The following is a 17,775-nucleotide window of genomic DNA, read 5'->3' as shown; positions in this document are numbered from 1 at the left end:
GGTGCATGTTGGTCAAGGGTGGAGAGAATAGCATTGTTAAAGGAAGTTGTCATGGAGTCAACATCTTGATCATCGAAGCCGACAGACAGTATGCCATGTAAATCAGTTTGGAAGCAGCCCCAGTCAATCTGATGGAGACGACGACCGCGCAGGGCACACCAGTACGAAATAGAGATTGCGCCTTCGGCGATGATTTTGTTTAGGAATGGGTTTGCTCCCATCCCACGCTTGAGCTCGCGCTATTCCACCGACTTGAACTTACACTTGACTGACTCACGACTGCCATCCAGAGAACACGAGAAGTCCATCGAGCCTTCGACTCGGCAAACCTGCAAGAAAGCACCACTCCCTGCTCAACACACAGTGTTTCGGGGAATTCACCCCTCATCAGTTAATCATAGTGCTGTCCAGGCACAAACATCACCAGGGAGTGGTGCTTTCTTGCAGGTTTGCTGAGTCGAAGGTTCGATGGACTTCTCGTGTTCTCTGGATGGCAGTGGTGATTCAGTCAAGTGTCAGGTCAAGTCGGCGGAATAGCGTGAGCTCCAGTGTGGGAGCAAACCCATTCCTAAACAAAATCATCGCCGAAGTCGCAACCTCTATTTCGTACTGTTGTGCCCAGCGCGGGCGTGCGACTAGCTGGTTTGGTGGTGACAGCGTTGTGAATGACCGAGGGTCCTCTACGTCTGTTCTCACCGTCCAGGAGCGACACTGACTCACGCTGCTATCTGGTGTTCACGAGGTGTTTGTCGCGCTGGAAACGGAGCGTCTCTGTAAGTTTGTATCCCTGGTGATGTTTGTGCCCGGACAGCACTATATAAGTGGTGCTCTTCAGGCACAATCTTCCTCAGCCTACTCAAGCTCAACTGATGAGGGGTGAATTCCCCGAAACACTGTGTGTTGAGCAGGGAGTGGTGCTTTCTTGCAGGTTTGCCGAGTCGAAGGTTCGATGGGCTTCTCGTGTTCTCTCGGGATGGCAGTCGTGAGTCAGTCAAGTGTCAGGTCAAGTCGGCGGAATAGCGCGAGCTCCAGTGTGGGAGCAAACCCATTGGTCATTTGCGGACAATTAGAAAAGGTGGACATGTATACCATTCCACCTCCACCAAACTCGCTCCCTGGCCGACCTCACACACCAGCAACGTGACTCGAACACTGAAGTTGTAGTACATCGGGTTTTTTGTTTGTGTTTACTACAAAGCACTGGCCAGCAACATAAACGGGGAGGTAGACAAAATTGGACAAGCGAACATTGACAACACAGTGGAGCCTGGCATGCGTGCCGATGAGGTAGGTCAACCTCCCCCGACCTAGTGGTCTCGGGTTCATCAGTTGGTCTACGCATCAGGAAGGGGAAATGGACAGAGAAAGGGAGTATGAGCATGAGGAGCTTCCCAGGAGAGGAAGAGTGACAGAGAGAGAGAGAAACGGAAAATGATAATAATAGAGACAACCGGTTATTCTCAGTGCTGGTGGACGTCAGTGGCCCATAGCCAATTGGTCTGGCGGAGGTGATGGTAGGCCTCGGTCTTGAATGTCGGCAATTTCTTGAGAGTTGGGCGTTCGGCGAGGATTAGGGCAGGCAGTGTGTTCAGCTCTCCAGGACAAAGTATGGGAAGGAGCGGCGGATGAACTCTGGACTGGAGGCTGGCAGAGGAGTTGCGAGTTGGAAAGAGTGGCCACCGAGGGACTGGCGTTGCCGGTGCGTACGGGGTGCAGCGTTACCTCTTGCTGGGGGAAGTACCATGTTGGTAAGCAGAGCTGGACTTGGTATGCATTGCAACTTATACAGGTAGCACAGCCCATAAACATGCCTTCGGATTGCCAGGCTGGGGAGCAATGAGGGGCCAATAACCTTCATAGCTCGACGCTGGACCAGGTCCAGCTGACGGAGGTGACAATGTGCCGCACTTGCCCAGACGAGAGGGGCGTACTCCATTATAGGCCGTACAGATCCTTTGTACACAGTTAGGCGCCCTGCACTGTCCAGGATTCGAGATGCCTTTCGGAGCAGGCCGAGTCGCTGGTTGGCTCTCACGGCAAGGGAACGGATGTGGGCCCGGAAGGAGAGAGTACTGTCAAATAACACTCCTAGCAGCTTGAGCTGAGGGCTCTCAGGTACCTGCATGCCATCAAATGTGAGCTGTGGGACATCCAGGGATGGTCTGTGGCGGTCAAGGAGTATTGCCTGAGATTTTGATGGCTCGAACTTTATCTTCCATTGGGCACCCCAAGTCTGCAGGCGGTCAATAGATGCTTGGAGGCTATTGCAAGCAGCAGCGATGGTATCTGGGTTTCTGATTAGGGCATAGAGTGTTGTATCGTCCGCATACACAGCTAGACTGGAACCTGGGGCCAAACACTGTTCTGCGTCGTTTACATATAACAGGAAAAGAGTGGGACCTAGGAGGCTACCCTGAGGCACTCCAGCCTTGATCGGGAACAGTGGGGAGGACTGACCGCCAACAACTACAGTCAGTTTTCGGTCACGAAGATACGACCTTGGCCAAGCCAGGAGTTGGCCGTGGATGCCACATTGCTGCGGTTACAAGAAGAACCTCATATTAAAGGGGAACTCCGGTCCAAAATCACCCCCATTTTTTATTGCGGAATCCATTAGAGTATGTCGTAAGTGGTAGAATGGCGAAAACCGGAAGCTTCTACGACAAGGATAACATACCTAAATTACCAATTGCAATTTTCCATATTTGGCACGAGAGGGCCCCCGCCCACCCTGTGACGTAAAACGTTCTCAGTGACCTCCAAATTTTTTTATTCAAATGGTAGACCTGCAGAAATTTTGAAAAAGGTATTCACTGTTTTTTCTTCAATCAATAACCCTTGTACTAGTATTCATTCGATCATCATGTTGGAGGAAGAGGAGACCACGGGAGGTGTGGAGGTGGACGCCACTTCGGATTCAACAACACCGAGGCCTTTTAGGTTCGAGCCGAAGCGCGCATCAGCGTCTGCGAAACTGTCTACAAGTAATATTTCTGAGACTACAAAACAGATGAACGTGAAGAGAACGCTTTGGTTGCAAGTGCTCGCGTGAGAAGCACTGCTTGATGCCGTTGCGGACAATGCAGCATGATGTGGAGCGAGGTCGAGTCGACTTGTTGCTGGGAGGTTCCTGCAGCTTTCAGTAAACGCGGCGAGCAGGAAGGGCTGCAGTGCGTCACGCAGCACTCAGAGTTTGCTGTTGTTTGCCTGCAAAAATCAGTGCTCGAGGTTGCATTGCTTTCCTTCGAAGAATTTCGGGCAAGGTGTGGACCGTGGTCAAACAGGTGAGGATTCACTGAATCGGTTTCATTATTTCCTTTCTTTCCATGTTTCATGTACCGGTACAAAGTAGATGGGAAGTGTTGTGCAATGATTTTGTGTACAGTATTCAAATTCACCAACTTCCATCACACAATCATGAAGTTCTATTGCACCCATGCCAATATAATTATACTGGTACAACGATGTCTTTCATTCATACTATTCCTAGCACTGTCAGTGTTTCAACTGTGTGTAAAAGTGATGTAAATTTGAAAAAAGGCCAAAGTGTCTTTAGTATAGCAGCCCATAGAAATATTAATTCGAATCCGAAACTATTTACACTGAAACTATTTACTTTTACACAATCATGAAGACACTCGTGGTATGTGTGTCTACATCTCTCCAACTGTTTTGTGCAGGATTTGGAGACGTGTGGCGTATAGACAATACACATGGTTCACCCATGGATACGTTGGACGCAAGCAGCGGCGTGTGATACCGTCTTGCGTGGTATCGAAGATAAAGCAGCTGTACCAGAAGCCAATGCAGATGCGCACTGGGGCTTTGAGGAAGCAGTTGGACATGATGATGATGATGATGATGATGATGATAATGCTTCTTGGCCTGGTTGACGTTCACATAATCATTGGTACATGTGCATGCAGAAAACAGTTGACAGACACGATTTATAACTATTCTTGACTCGGGCAATATTTGTGTTTTCGGGTGGGCGCATGCTTTGCACCAATGCAGCTGCATGAACAATCTGGTAAAGTTGACAGATACAATGGCACAAGACTGTACTGTGTTCGGGAGCATGGGGTTGTGCCGTTGCGAATGCTGAGAATGGTTGTATGCACATCGTTCAACAGGTCCTTCAAGAAGTTGCAGGACATTGTCGTGCAGCTTCTTGGCCACTTTGTGCTCTTGGTGTATTCCAGCCTGTACCTGAGCACACCCTCCTTGGTTTTGGCGTGCGCTCTCCCTATATTGGCATTGTGGGACAGACATGCCGACTGTACCCGTGCTCTCATGCCATTGTACGAAAAGTGGACACGTTTTGGTGCCCACTTCAGTATGACAGCATGGACAATTTCCAGACTACAAATCATACTGTACCTTGTATTTGTGGCAGTGTAGCTGCAACCGGAAAGTAACGCAATGGAAACTTACAGATAAAGAGAACCGAAATAACACACATGATAACGTTCCATGTACATTACATCAATTCTCGACTTCACTGACTAGGATTTTGAGTAGAGGACTTTGAGTTGGACTGTAGTCGTTTAGAGCTACGTTCTGGACGGCACAAAATCATGCCGTTCACTTACCTCATCGTGCTCACGTTCCTGGAAGTAAATCGAAGATGGTCTGCTTTTGCTGGCAGCAGAGGTAGAGGAGCTACTAACTATTAGTATGACATGCACCGCCAAGTTTCAGGATGGCAGAGACCCTGGCTTCAAGCGTCGCTGCTGCTTCTGCTTATAGCCACCAATGCTTTGTGCAAACTCTTGTTGGAAATCTCTTTCATAGCACATCTCAGTGAAATGCTCAGTGCAGACACGATTATTTTTCGTCGGAGAAAAATCCTTCCAACATACTCTCCATAGCCAAGCTGTCGTCAGGTTCGCGTCAGCCAGAGGAAAGCCATGCTACGACAGCCCGCAGGCGCCTCTTTCTTCGTGACATTGTTGCATCCAGAGACGCAGCAGCGAGTCGTGACAATAAATCGGGCATGGCACAGAACAACAAGCACTTCAACAATGGCCAAGGACTTTTCATTCTTGCTTCAATTATTTGAAAATTTCATCTGAGTGGACCGGGCTGAGAACGTTTTACGTCACAGGGTGGGAGGGGGCCCCCTCGTGCCAAATATGGAAAATTGCAATTGGTAATTTAGGTATGTTATCCTTGTCGTAGAAGCTTCCGGTTTTCGCCATTCTACCACTTACCCCCCCAGAGTGTGCAACGCCGATCCAGCTCTGCATAGGGTCTTGGTGGAGCGGAATCGGATCTTCTGATGTCATGCGTACACTCCACACCAGTGCAAGGCCGGTCTCGAGGCAGGGCACCATTGTTTTTGATCCAAGAGTACCCGCGACTCCCCGGGTTCCCCTCAGATTTGTACGGTATTATGACGCAAAGATCCGATTCCGCCCGACCAAGACCCTATGCAGAGCTGGATCAGGCGTTGCACACTCTGGGGGGCCCGGGTTATGTACTCTTGCTGAAAGTCGTACCTTCACGTCCGGATAGTTGATACATTTCGTGTATACATTATTATGTTAAAGGACAAACAATTATTGAAACCCAGGGGTTATCTTCTAATGAGGGTACCGTAGATCTGTAGAGTGTAGACCCGTCCACTAGTCCCAATGCCAAGCACCCTGCACTTACTGCAAGGCGCCTGACAGGCCTGTCGACGCAGGATGGTGCTGGGGTAGGCATCGGTTATTGAGAACTGAATTTCGTCCGTTTTACGTGGAATATTTGGAGTTTTCCAATGTATTGTACTTGAATAAAATTATGTTTTACCTTTCATGGTACAGTCTGTATCGGCTATAGAGTGACCGGATATAAGAATATATCGGCTACAGTGATATTGGGACGACATATCAAAAGCAACACGTATTTTATCCAGTAAAAATATCACTATAACCAATATTATCGGATGTAATGAATAATATCGAATATTATGATGGCAACAAAGAATCAAAACATGCCGAACACACTATTATTATTATTTTCGGCTATAGTGATAACTTTAAAATACACGTAGCAATAATATCAAAGGCCCTATTTTTTTACTTTCTTCACGTTGCTTATTTTTATAGTGATACATGTACATTGTACATGTACATAACAGAATTTGTTTATGGAAATGCGGGCACTGTCAACTATGTACATGTACATGTATGCAGCGCGCTGCAGCATGCTCATTTGTCAAAACAACATGCTGGAAGTATTTCCTTGCCTTTCATGCCGTGGTTGGCTAACACCCTCTCTCTTTGTATTGGCCGGTGTTCTCACTGTGCTATGAGATGCTGTAATAAATAAATAAATAAATAAATGTGTCGATCGAAAAAAATCGATCGATATTAAAACCGATGCATCACTATATATATTATATAGTGATGCATCGGTTATAGTGATAAAATCACGGAAATCAAAAGGGTACGCTATAGCCGATACAGACTGTATCTCTATTTTTTTCACGTCTTCATGACTTTATCTTGCCCGTAAAAGAGGCCGTTACCCCCCCCCCCCCACAAAAAAACCCTGCACTTACTGCCTTTGTACTGTCGTGGACATGGAAATCCGGTCGCACGTCTAGCGGCCCCGGCCCCCAGGGCGCTGGCCATGCAGCCGTGGGTAAGCGGTACACGCTACAGCGCTGGTCACTTCGACCTCAGCATGATTAGAGAGGTTCTGCTATACGTGAAACGTAGAGAAATCACGTAGAGAGCAGGTGTCTGGGTTAGAGTCTACGGCTTCGCGTGTTTTGGCTCCAGATTTCTACGCGGAGATGAGGTTCTCTACGTTGTGGCACACGCAGAGAAAATGCGTACGGATTTGCTGGGTATCGATCAACTGCATGCAGAAAACTGCAAGAAAACTGCCAAATATGGAAGGGGAAATTCCCAGTACACATTCCACGTGACTTCTCTAGGTAAAACCAAGAGTAGATAAACAGTTTATCTACTCTTGGTAAAACGTAGAGCAGAACAGCATGTCTTTACGTCGTTACGGGAACGCGAAGAAAGTTCGCGTGATTCTTTGCGTCGCGTTCCCAAAACGTAGAGCAGAACCTCCCTACTGTGCACTGTTCTGTACGCGCTGAGGGCGCCGACCCGGTCAATCGACTGGATTTCCATATCCACGACAGTACATACATGTAGTACTAGTAGTACGTTGCATGATGCGCGTTGGCTAGGCATAAGCGGATAATGCCGGCAGAAAAAATTGGCAGAATTCGGTACTTTTTCTGGTAAGTTTCATGGATTCCATCCCGCGACAACGCGTCCACTACAGCGCGAGGCATTTCAGCGCGACCACTTCAGCGCAAGGCATTTCAGCGCGAGGTAGTGTCAGCGCGAGGCACTTCAGCGCGAGGTAATGTCAGCGCAAGGCACTTCAGCGCGATGTACTGTCAGCGCGAGGTAACATCAGCGCCAGGCACTTCAGCGCATAATAATGTCAGCGCGAAGCACTTTCACGTGTACTATTACGCAGTATCTTACGCATTATCGTACGCACGGAATTAGTGGTCTCGTCTGCACTCTCGCTAGCGGAATTTGGTGATTTGGTGATTCTTTGACAAACTTGTTTTCACATAGTTTGAATTATTATTTTAGTTGGCATATAGCGATATGACAAGAGAATCCGTAGATTAGAAATGATAAAGTCGACCAACATTCGAAAAAAATTCAAAATTAGTAATTTCTCCATTTGCACGTCTGATTTCCAGGACGCAAACTCGATCGTTAAGTCGAGTGTATGAAGCTTTCCCGACTGGGATGCGCTGGCCAGCTTGCATCTGGCCGGCAAGAAGCTCCGTACGCGAAGCCTCCATCTTCAGTTGCTCCAACAGCACCCATACGTTGGGGTGGGTGATGTTCACCTTTCGGCTAAATCGATAGTGCCATCCCTCAACACTGTTGTTGGTCCTGACGTCCCTTCCATGGCAGCACCACAGCGACATCGGAACGTTAGCATTCTCAATCCAACCGATCGAAGGCGGCTGTGACCTGGTCTTCTGGCAGGAATGGCAATGCCATCAGTTGACGACAGCAGTCCTGTAGGTTACCAGCACTGTAAAGTTCCTGCATGCCGGCTGCCGGCTAATTGGTGCCCGTACGTACATTTACGTGTACAGCGCTGAAGTGCCTCCCGCGGAAAAATCTGCGCTGAAGAAATTGGCGCTGACATGTCCCGCGCTTAAAAATTTCGCGCTGAAATCATCGGCGCTGTCAAGACACTGCCCTGAAATGGCACCGAGCTGAAATGCCTCGCGCTAAGGCGGTCGCGCTGAAGTGCACCGCGCTAACATGGACGCGCTGTCGCGGGAGGTTACCGTTTCATGCATGTTTGGTACGCAGGGGCGACGGAAGGTATTTTAGTGTGGTACGGTCGACGGTCGCGGTCAGCCATCCGAACTACAATTTACTCGTGGGGGAGTGGTGGAAGAGCCGAAAATTTTGGAAATCCCAGATCAGTGTATTCAAGAGTCCAAAAAGGGGGTTATTGCTTAAGAAATGTTCGGCACTTGTGTCCATCACTTGCTACCGTTCTTATTAATACCTACCGTGATCCAGCTCATCTCTACGTGGACGGTGAAAGTATCCTGTCGCAAGAAGGGACAACACAGGGTGATCCCCTTGCAATGTACATGTACGCGTTGGGAATAATGCCCTTGATACGTTTGGCGGATGAGGCGGGTGCGGTGCAGTCATGGTTCGCGGACGATTCATCCGCTGCTGCTCGTCTTCGCAGACTCCGTCTATGGTGGGACATAATGGACAAGAGAGGACCGGCATATGGATATTACGTAAACCCAAAGAAATCGGTCCTTGTCGTCAAGGAAAGGTGTTACCAGGAGGCGACTGAATTGTTTCGAGACACTGGTGTAATGATAACGGACGAGGGATCACGATATCTTGGCGCAGCAATCGGAAGGGACAGCTTTCTTCAAAGCTATATCAAAACAAAGGTGGACGAATGGATGGGGGAACTGAAGAAGCTAGCAGTATTTGCACAAACCCAGCCGCAGGCTGCGTATTCTGCGTATGTGACGGGCCTCAGGGGTAGATGGGCGTTCCTCTGTCGTACCATGAAGGTACCCGAACCCATGTTCCAACCGCTGGAGGACATTGTGAAGTCTGAACTGATTCCCGCCTTAACTTGCCGTGCACCCCCAGGCGACACCCTCCGACGGCTTATGGCTTTGCCGTGTCGTCTGGGTGGGCTCGGTTTGATTAACCCTGTGTCCCTATGCCAACAATACGACTCGTCGGTTCGGATGACCAACCCTTTGTCTCGGAGAATCTTGTCAGGGGATGGCTCCATCGGTGACTCGGTAGTGTTAATCAGATCGGCCAAGAGAGACGCCAAGGCATCTTCTCGACGTCATCAGAAACTGGAATTCGACGCGATATCGGGCAGTGCGTCGGAGTCGCTACGACATGTCATAGACGTCGCGAAGGAGAAAGGGTCGTCGAGCTGGCTGACGTGCCGTCCACTTAAGAAATATCATTTTAATTTAACAAAGGGAGAGTTTTGGGACGGACTCTGCCTCCGTTACGGATGGACACCGGCCAGGGTACCGTCACACTGCTCTTGCGGCCAAGAGGCAACTGTCGCGCATTCCCTGTCGTGCCCCTATGGAGGGTTTCCCTCCATTAGACACAATGGTATTCGGGACGTCACGGCCCGGCTGCTGGACGAGGTGTGCACCAGTGTGTCCATCGAGCCCTTGCTGCAACCGCTGACGGGGGAGCGTCTTCGCTACCGGACCGCAAATGTGGAAGACCGTGCCCGGTTGGATGTCGCTGCCAATGGTTTGTGGGGCAGTCGTTTTGAGCGTACACTTATTGATATGAAAAGGCGACGAGGAGACAATAACTTTATCAATGCGATTAATAGTATTAGTGAAGCGGACATTACAAAAATGATGAATGAGAATACATGTATCTAAAATGGTTGTTCCTAATCGATTTTCTTGAGACTATCATCAGGGAAAATCGTCTCACAATAGAGGCTATACGGAGAAACAAACTACTTATAGGTTATTGGATAGTGGGAAGTATACAAGGTGAGGTGTGAAAAAACTAAAGTGGGAGAGAAGACGAAAGAAATTAGAAGAAAAGATGTGAGAGTGTTCCCGACGGTGTGAGCTACTACATAAGGTGAGTGAAATGAAGGCGTGGAAGCAGGTGAATGTGATAGAGTGAGGAACTGTGAGGTGTAGGTGTATGCGAATGAATACGTGTGAGAATGCTAGGTGAAGAGTCTCAGTTTTGTGACATTTTCTTTCTGAATGCATAGATTAGGATTGTGTTTACGGATGAAAACAGCTTCTAATACCTTAAGTTCACGAAACCTACGAGCACGACACAAAACAGTGAAGCATGAATCATCATACACTGAGCGGCATTGGCTACTAGACAAGAGGTGTTTCTTAATGGCTGACCCTTTCGTTGTGGTCTCACCTTCAGTCCGGTCATCTTCATCTTGGTTGTCCAACTCACTCTCTTCATCACTGCTCTCACCTTCCTCATCCTCTTCCTCTTCCATCCCGTCCTCTGCACCCAACGACAATCCCACGCTACTGCTCGCTGCCAGTCCATGTCCGGTTGTAGATGTCATTACCAGCGCACGAGTCATGCTCCTTGTTACCGGTCTCCGTACCTGTGTTTGGCCAATTCCTTCAGTCTCACGTACCTATGTACTTGTAGTACGTTCAACCGGTACTGTGTGGTTCTGTTGTAATTGTTCAACTGGCACCTGTTTGCGGGGACGGCCTCGTCCAGGTCGCTGGGCTTTGGCTCCATCTGACAATAGGTACAATGGTACATGTTGTTTGACGCGTGCGTTCAGGTGCTGAAGGGTTCTTCCTACATATCGGCTATCACAATGCCGACATTCAAAATGATAGATTACATGGCTAATCAGTTGGGTAGGAAGAACATCCTTCTTCACCGTGAACGCACGGGCCGTAGTAAAGACTGTTGTCAATGCTGTGGCAAAATAGGTTTGTCTGACAACAGTCCTCACGGCACTGTCGGGAACACTCTCACATCTTTTCTTCTAATTTCTTTCGTCTTCTCTCCCACTTTAGTTTTTTCACACCTCACCTTGTATACTTCCCACTATCCAATAACCTATAAGTAGTTTGTTTCTCCGTATAGCCTCTATTGTGAGACGATTTTCCCTGATGATAGTCTCAAGAAAATCGATTAGGAACAACCATTTTAGATACATGTATTCTCATTCATCATTTTTGTAATGTCCGCTTCACTAATACTATTAATCGCATTGATAAACTTATTGATATACGGGTTTTTAATCCTCACTCACGCTCAAATCGATCTGCACCACATACTATTGTGTATCATCGACATGAAAAAGAAAAGAGAAGGCACTATGAGGAGCGGGTGAGGCAGGTTGAGCAAGCCTCCTTTGTTCCGGCGGTCATGTCAGCCAGTGGCGGAATGGGTCCAGCATCAACAGCACTGTACAAACGAATTGCTCATCTGTTGGCGGAGAAGAGGGGTGAGCATTACTCTCATGTTATGGCATTTGTTAGATGCAGGATTTCCTTCAGCCTTCTGAAATCCTGTATCATGTGCATTCGCGGTTGTAGGCGTTTAAATTTTGGTTTGAAATTTGCACCCTCCTGCGGAGCCCACGCTGCTTTGGCAGTGGCGGAGGCTCGCTTGCCGACGTAACCGTCGGAGATCATCATGAACAATGGACTGACTAATTATTCACTTGTCCTGTCTTTATAAATAACATGTTATTGCATATGTTCTTGGTTTAGTTTTTGGCCTTTTTCGTGCTTTGGAGTTGATAACATTTTCCTCACTATCAAAAAAAAAAAAAAAAAAAAAAAGGGGTTATGGACTCTTGGTGTATTTTATTGATTCACGGGGTAGCTGGGGCAAAAAGTGGTACGGTCAATACCGTAGTGACCGTACCGTGTGCGACGCCCCTGGTACGTGGATAAAGAAAAGGAGCAGAATTCGAGGAATTGCCCGCCATAAGGTTTGTATGGTTCTGCCAATTTCACTGCTTTTGGAGCAGAATCTGCCACCTTTTCGAGCATTATCCGCCAATGCCTACAAAACAGCGTTGGCTGTCTGCCCGCATCTACATGCATGGAGTTGGTTTTAAAAATGTAGCACTGTGGCGCTAGAGCGACGAGCTATCTTTTAACTAAAAATGCCTGCGGTGCTTCGTTTGCACCATGGCTGGAAGCTCCAGCTGTACTCCACTGATGAGGCCTTTATGGCGGAAGCAGCTTGCTGTCTACAGCATTGGGTACTCTGATGAAGGGTACAAACTACACTGACAAGACTGACAAGATAGTTAGTATGAAGGCAGGAGTACAAGGTTCCTTACTATTGAGTTGTGTGTTAACAACTTGCTAGGAGGCAAGTGTGTTCAGGTAATGAAGTGTGTTCAGGTAATGAAGTGTGTTCAGGTAATGAAGTGTGTTCAGGTAATGAAGTGTATTCAGGTAATGAAGTGTGTTCAGGTAATGAAGTGTGTTCAGGTAATGAAGTGTGTTCAGGTAATGAAGTGTGTTCAGGTAAGGAAGTGTGTTCAGGTAAGGAAGTGTGTTCAGGTAAGGAAGTGTGTTCAGGTAAAAACCTGTCAAGGCGATCACCTGTCCTACATGTAGAAGACCATGCACTGAAAGCATGCAGGACCAAGGGATGCTATTTCCAGTCAAATAAATGACCCTGGATAAGAGACCATGCCACCATGTACCTGTAGCTCAAGCCACGGCGTCATCGTTTAGTGGAATTTTCGAACAACTGCTGTCACTCGCCGCTGCCGCAGTCGAAGTCATCATGTGCTCCGGGAGAAACGACGCCGGCAACACCTGTCTGGCGACGAGTGCAAACGGCGTGTGCTGCCCTCGCATGATCGTGTCGTACGTCATGTTCTCCAGGTACCGGCGCTTTGCACTGCTGCTGTAGAGATGGAGCGCGTAGACGTTCGGCGGCTCAAAGCCGGATTCGCGCGCGTCCCGCTCGAAGATCTGCACCAGATGGTCGTCGTACCAGCTGTACGGGTAGAAACCCGTTTCGTACGGCAACAGCTTAACGCCCGGGTAGCGGGCTGGTCGCTCTTCATGTGCGCTCCTCCGGTAGAGCATGTCCGTTAGCAGAAACACTGAGTGCGCCGACCAGGTGCCGTCAAAGCGGCCGTACATGCCACGTCCAAAGTCGCACATGACGCACGTCCGAGCGCGTGCAATCAGCACTCCCACGGCAACCCGGTCGTTCATCTCGTAACTCGCCACCGCCTCTTCGTCGGCCAGCAGGTCGCCGAGCGGCTTTGTCAGTATCGTATCCAAGTCCATGTACACGCCACCATGCTGCCATAGCAACGCGACGCGTAGAAAGTCGGAGTGGTGTGCGGGCTGCTCCACGCGCTGGCAGTTGACGCGTTCAGGTATCCGGTCGGAGTCGATTGGTACGAACTTCACCAGCGGGTGGTCCCTGATGCGTTGCGCCCAGCAGGTTGTTTGCACGCCTCTATGATGTACCGTGACCTGGAGGGGACGTACGAATTTTATCGCAGACATCACAGATAACCAGTGGTGGAACGCCAGGTCGTCACCGATCTGTATGAAGTGCACTAGTCTCGGCACGGCCCCCGAGCCCGTGATACATTCTGCACGGCACGTTTCTGTCCAAGCGCTGGCGGAGCGAGGTTGCGGATCGCCGCACGCTAAGATCCATGCTATCATGTACAGGAGCCTGATGCACGCGGCTGCACTCAACAAGATGGCCAGCAGAGCGCCGCCAGAGCAGCAACTTGCTTTCACTCGCATCCGAATCAATGGCAGCAGCTTTGTCCCATGATTAACATCTGCTCCCCGGGAAAGGCGGACCGCACTGCGCTGCGGATCTCAGGGAGTGTGAGACATTGAGAGCCACTCCACAGCTTCACTACAGTCAGGCATTCCGAACTCATCAAACCAACGCACACAACCGACTGCTTGTACTTTCTTCGGAGAGACAATGTTCTATCGGCCAGTGAAGGACACCAGCAACCCAACACACAGCCATCATGCACGTAGTCGTTCGAAAAGCCGATCGGAGGGCCGCAGATCAGAGGCTAGCCTTTCGCTACTTTCGGCACTTTCGTCGGATTTCTTTGACTGACCACGGCTATTCTTACACTGTACAGTCTACATGACCGTACTGCAAAGTGTAGGTGGAGACCGCGACGTGTGGAAAGACAGCAAGGACATGAGTGATGACGCTCACACGAATGTCCACTGGACCAGCCCTGGATTTCACACTGCTGCCACTGCTACCAGTCACACTCTGTGCACTAGTAGTACTAGTACTTCTACATACATGTACAGTCAACTTCGCTTATAACGACACTCGGCGGGGCATCAGAAAAGTGTCGTTATTCACAAAGTGTCGTTATACCCGAATTCTCATTATATGTATTACAGTTGGATGGGACTTTACTCTGGGCATGGAAATTCCGTCGTTATTCGCGAATTGTCGTTATATCCGCAGTCGTTATTAGCGAAGTTGACTGTAATCATTGTAGTAGTAGTAGTAGTAGTAGTAGTAGTAGTAGTAGTAGTAGTAGTAGTAGTAGTAGTAGTAGTAGTAGTAGTAGTAGTAGTAGTAGTAGTAGTAGTAGTAGTAGTAGTAGTAGTAGTAGTAGTAGTAGTAGTAGTAGTAGTAGTAGTAGTAGTAGTAGTAGTAGTAGTAGTAGTAGTAGTAGTAGTATTTATTATTTTACTAGGGCAATCCCCACAGACTGTGAGTCTTTTTACAGGGTACCCTAGGTAAGTGCGTGAAATAGAGCTGAATGAAAAAAGCCGTAAGTGCGTGAAATAGAGTAAAGAAAAAAGAAAACGGTGGCTGCATACTGTGCCATTATGTGTTGCAAAAGAGGCTGCGAAGAGTACTGTTGAACATTGCAAAGGAGGCTGCCTGGCGGCATGCTGCTGGAAGCGAATTCCACCTGTCAGCAGCCAGGTAAGGCAAAGCATAGAAACCGTACCGTGACGAAGCATTAGGCAGGGCTAAAGCCAGGGCGGACTGTCCCCTTGTCAAGGCATTGGTATGGTTGCTATTTGATCTAAGTACAAAAAGCTCGGCAAGTAGAGGGCTGCGGCGGCCATGCACACATTTATAGACAAGGCAAAATATCTTTAGGTTATAACGGATGGCGACAGGAATAATTTTGTGGCGTTGACAAATGGTGGCGGTTGGGTGCCAAATGTTATCCTGAGGCTACGTTTGAAGCATCGAATGAGTGTGTTGTATAGGGTTGCTGATATCATGTGAACGTAGCTGTTGCTGGCGTACTCCATGGTGGATTGGATAATGCTTAGGTAAAAGGAACGTTGTGCCTGGGTGGTGATGTGATGTCGTATTCTGCGGAATGCGGCCAGCTTACGGTTGACGTCAGCAACAACTTTCCCGACCTGCTCCTTGAAGGCAAGGTGCTGGTCGACTAGCACTCCAAGGTAACGGACACACTGGGAAGGGGATACTGGGAAGTTACCACAGATGACAGTGAAGGTAGGTGGAAATGGGGTTGTCTTCCGGCGGACGATTAATAGCTGAGTTTTGTCGGGGTTCAGTAGGAGGCCCAGTTCCGTGAGGTGTGATTTAACCGTATCGAAGCTCTCTGATAGTCGGTCCTGTATCGTGTTGATGCAGCTGCTCGATGTGTGGAGTCCTATATCGTCGGCGTAGAGTATGTTAGATGTGTGAGTTGGTGTGACGTCTGTTACGTGTCTTGTGTAGATTGTGAAAAGAACGGGGCCCAGGACAGAGCCTTGAGGTACCCCTTGACTACAGGTCACGGAGTCGCCGGATGTTTTTGTGGAGGGGTTCGTCACTGTCTGTCGACGAGCGCTTAGATAGGAGGCGAACCAAGACAGTGCTGTGCCACAAATACCGCAGGAGTAGAGCTCGTTGATGAGTGGCTGGTGCTTGACCCGGTCGAACGCCTTGCTCATGTCCAAGAATAACACTCCGGTGTTCTGACCGTCATCCAAGCGTTGTTGCCACTTTGATATAGCCAGTGAAAGTGCATCCTCTGTGGAGTGATCAGAGCGGTAGGCGAACTGTTGGGAAGGAAGAATGTTGAGCTCTGGGTGGGTGTTGATATAGCGCTGCAGTTTTTTGAAGGACGATCTTTTCTAGAAGCTTGGATACGATGGGGAGTAGAGATATGGGGCGATAGTTAGAGGGACATTCTGGATTGCCTTTCTTGAAGAGGGGGAATACAGACGCTACTTTATATATGTCTGGAAAGGAACCGAGGGAGAGTGATTCGTTGAAAATGAGACAGAGGGGACCGGCTAGTTCTTCTGCACAGATTTTCAGAGGAAGGGGTGGGAGTTCGTCGGATCCGGTGGATTTGAAAGGGGAGATCTTCTTGAGGAGCTTGCAGACTTCAGTGGTAGTGACAGATTGTGTGAATCCTTTATGCGCACTTTCCACTTTCCAAAGTATTTGTACGTAGGGATTGAGTTGAATAAAAACAGCCCTTCAGTCTTCACAGACTACAACACATCAGGGACTCGTACCCAAACTGGTTTGGATACGACTCCCTGATGGGTGATGTGCACAGCCCTTTGCGGATAACAAGGATAATGCACGGAAAGCAGCGGAATTGGCCGAATCACACAAACCTTCCGACAGGAGCTTCCTAGAACCGGGTTACCCTGCTCCATTACTTTATCAACATACGCTGATACCAAACATACACGACAAACTACCAAATTCTGCACCACGCGCGTCACTATCTGCCAAGCCGGCTACCACTACGTTGTACATGTATGATGTACGAAATTCGATCACGTGGTTAGTCCCCTGGTGTTGAGTCACGTGGTTAGTCCCCTGGTGTTGAGTCACGTGGTTAGTCCCCTGGTGTTGAGTTGCATGTTTTCGGGTATGTTTTTTTCAAACTTTTTTTGCTACTATCATTGCAAGCACACGCTACTACCGGTAATACAATGTAGACCCTCTATGCTGGCGCACCAAGTGTTGATTCTCAACTAACCGCACATTTACTAACTCGGAGCGCCCAGCCATCCGTTATTCGGCAATCTGATACAGTGTATGACCTCCTATCTGAGTCTGGTCGGTTTAGTATCTCCACTTCCCAAGTCGAACTGACTGTCTGGCGGAAAGAGCCAGCGGTGCAACGCATGCATACCCGTACCCCGCACAACTGGCGTAGTGAAAACAGTCTGTCCAGCCTCAGGCTTGCCACGTTCCAAAGCAGGACACCATACAAACATATAATACAAAGGCAATTGTCTCCCATGTAAATTGTACACAAATGTTTTGGTCCAAAGCAGGACTGTCCTGCTCTAATCAGGACTGTCGGACAGTCTGTAAAAATGGTGCGCCCACCGCCGGACTACTAACAGCCACCTGATCCTTGATGAGATTACCGGGGACGGTGACAATGATGCAGCAGATGTTCGCCGTCAGCGCTGGCGGTGACAGGATACTAGAAATAGGACCGAAACCAAAAACCTCTCCACATGACTGCCCCTTCTGCGGAGCACCAGTTCACACGCATGGGGGGGGGGGGGGGAGAACAAGACCACATGTACACACACTTACCTGCTGTTGCTGCCGTCTGACTTCGGCCCCTATTCATATCGTTCCAATGCCTAAGGAGAGTGGAGGTGTTTTAGAGCCTGAGTGTAAGGCCACCAAAATGCAAATACACGCCTCCATGCTGTCAATAATTCAGAAAATCTTCCAAGAGCCGCCTCCGTTTGTA

The 17,775-nt window shown here is 48.8% G+C and overlaps 2 protein-coding genes and 1 long non-coding RNA gene across 3 annotated transcripts in view; 2 read left to right on the top strand and 1 right to left on the bottom strand.

The window, feature by feature from the left end:
- The first annotated feature begins 2,725 nt into the window (after positions 1 to 2,725).
- Positions 2,726 to 4,059, top strand: LOC135821931 (uncharacterized). The gene is made up of 2 exons (XR_010554425.1): positions 2,726 to 3,284; positions 3,681 to 4,059. It is a non-coding gene; the product is annotated as an uncharacterized LOC135821931 (long non-coding RNA).
- Positions 4,060 to 12,760: 8,701 nt separating this feature from the next.
- LOC135821631 (lactosylceramide 4-alpha-galactosyltransferase-like) lies at positions 12,761 to 13,741 on the bottom strand. The gene has a single exon (XM_065334628.1). It carries the CDS (start codon positions 13,739 to 13,741, stop codon positions 12,761 to 12,763), a length of 981 nt encoding a protein of 326 aa, XP_065190700.1.
- A 4,025-nt stretch (positions 13,742 to 17,766) lies between these two features.
- LOC135821930 (uncharacterized) overlaps positions 17,767 to 17,775 on the top strand; it is a 1,412-nt gene continuing 1,403 nt past the window's right edge. Inside the window, exon 1 of the mRNA XM_065334903.1 lies at positions 17,767 to 17,775. This exon is cut by the window's right edge and continues 1,403 nt beyond it. The gene's annotated coding sequence lies outside the window, so the exon portion shown is untranslated.

The sequence above is a fragment of the Sycon ciliatum genome, chromosome 7 (assembly GCF_964019385.1).
Source record: "Sycon ciliatum chromosome 7, ocSycCili1.1, whole genome shotgun sequence".
In the NCBI taxonomy this organism is placed as follows: domain Eukaryota; kingdom Metazoa; phylum Porifera; class Calcarea; order Leucosolenida; family Sycettidae; genus Sycon; species Sycon ciliatum.
This window is presented reverse-complemented; position numbering and strand designations above follow the sequence as displayed.

Coding starts and splice junctions, on each gene's coding strand:
- LOC135821631 (XM_065334628.1), bottom strand. CDS start 13,741: ATGATAGCATGGATCTTAGCGTGCGGCGATCCGCAACCTCGCTCCGCC.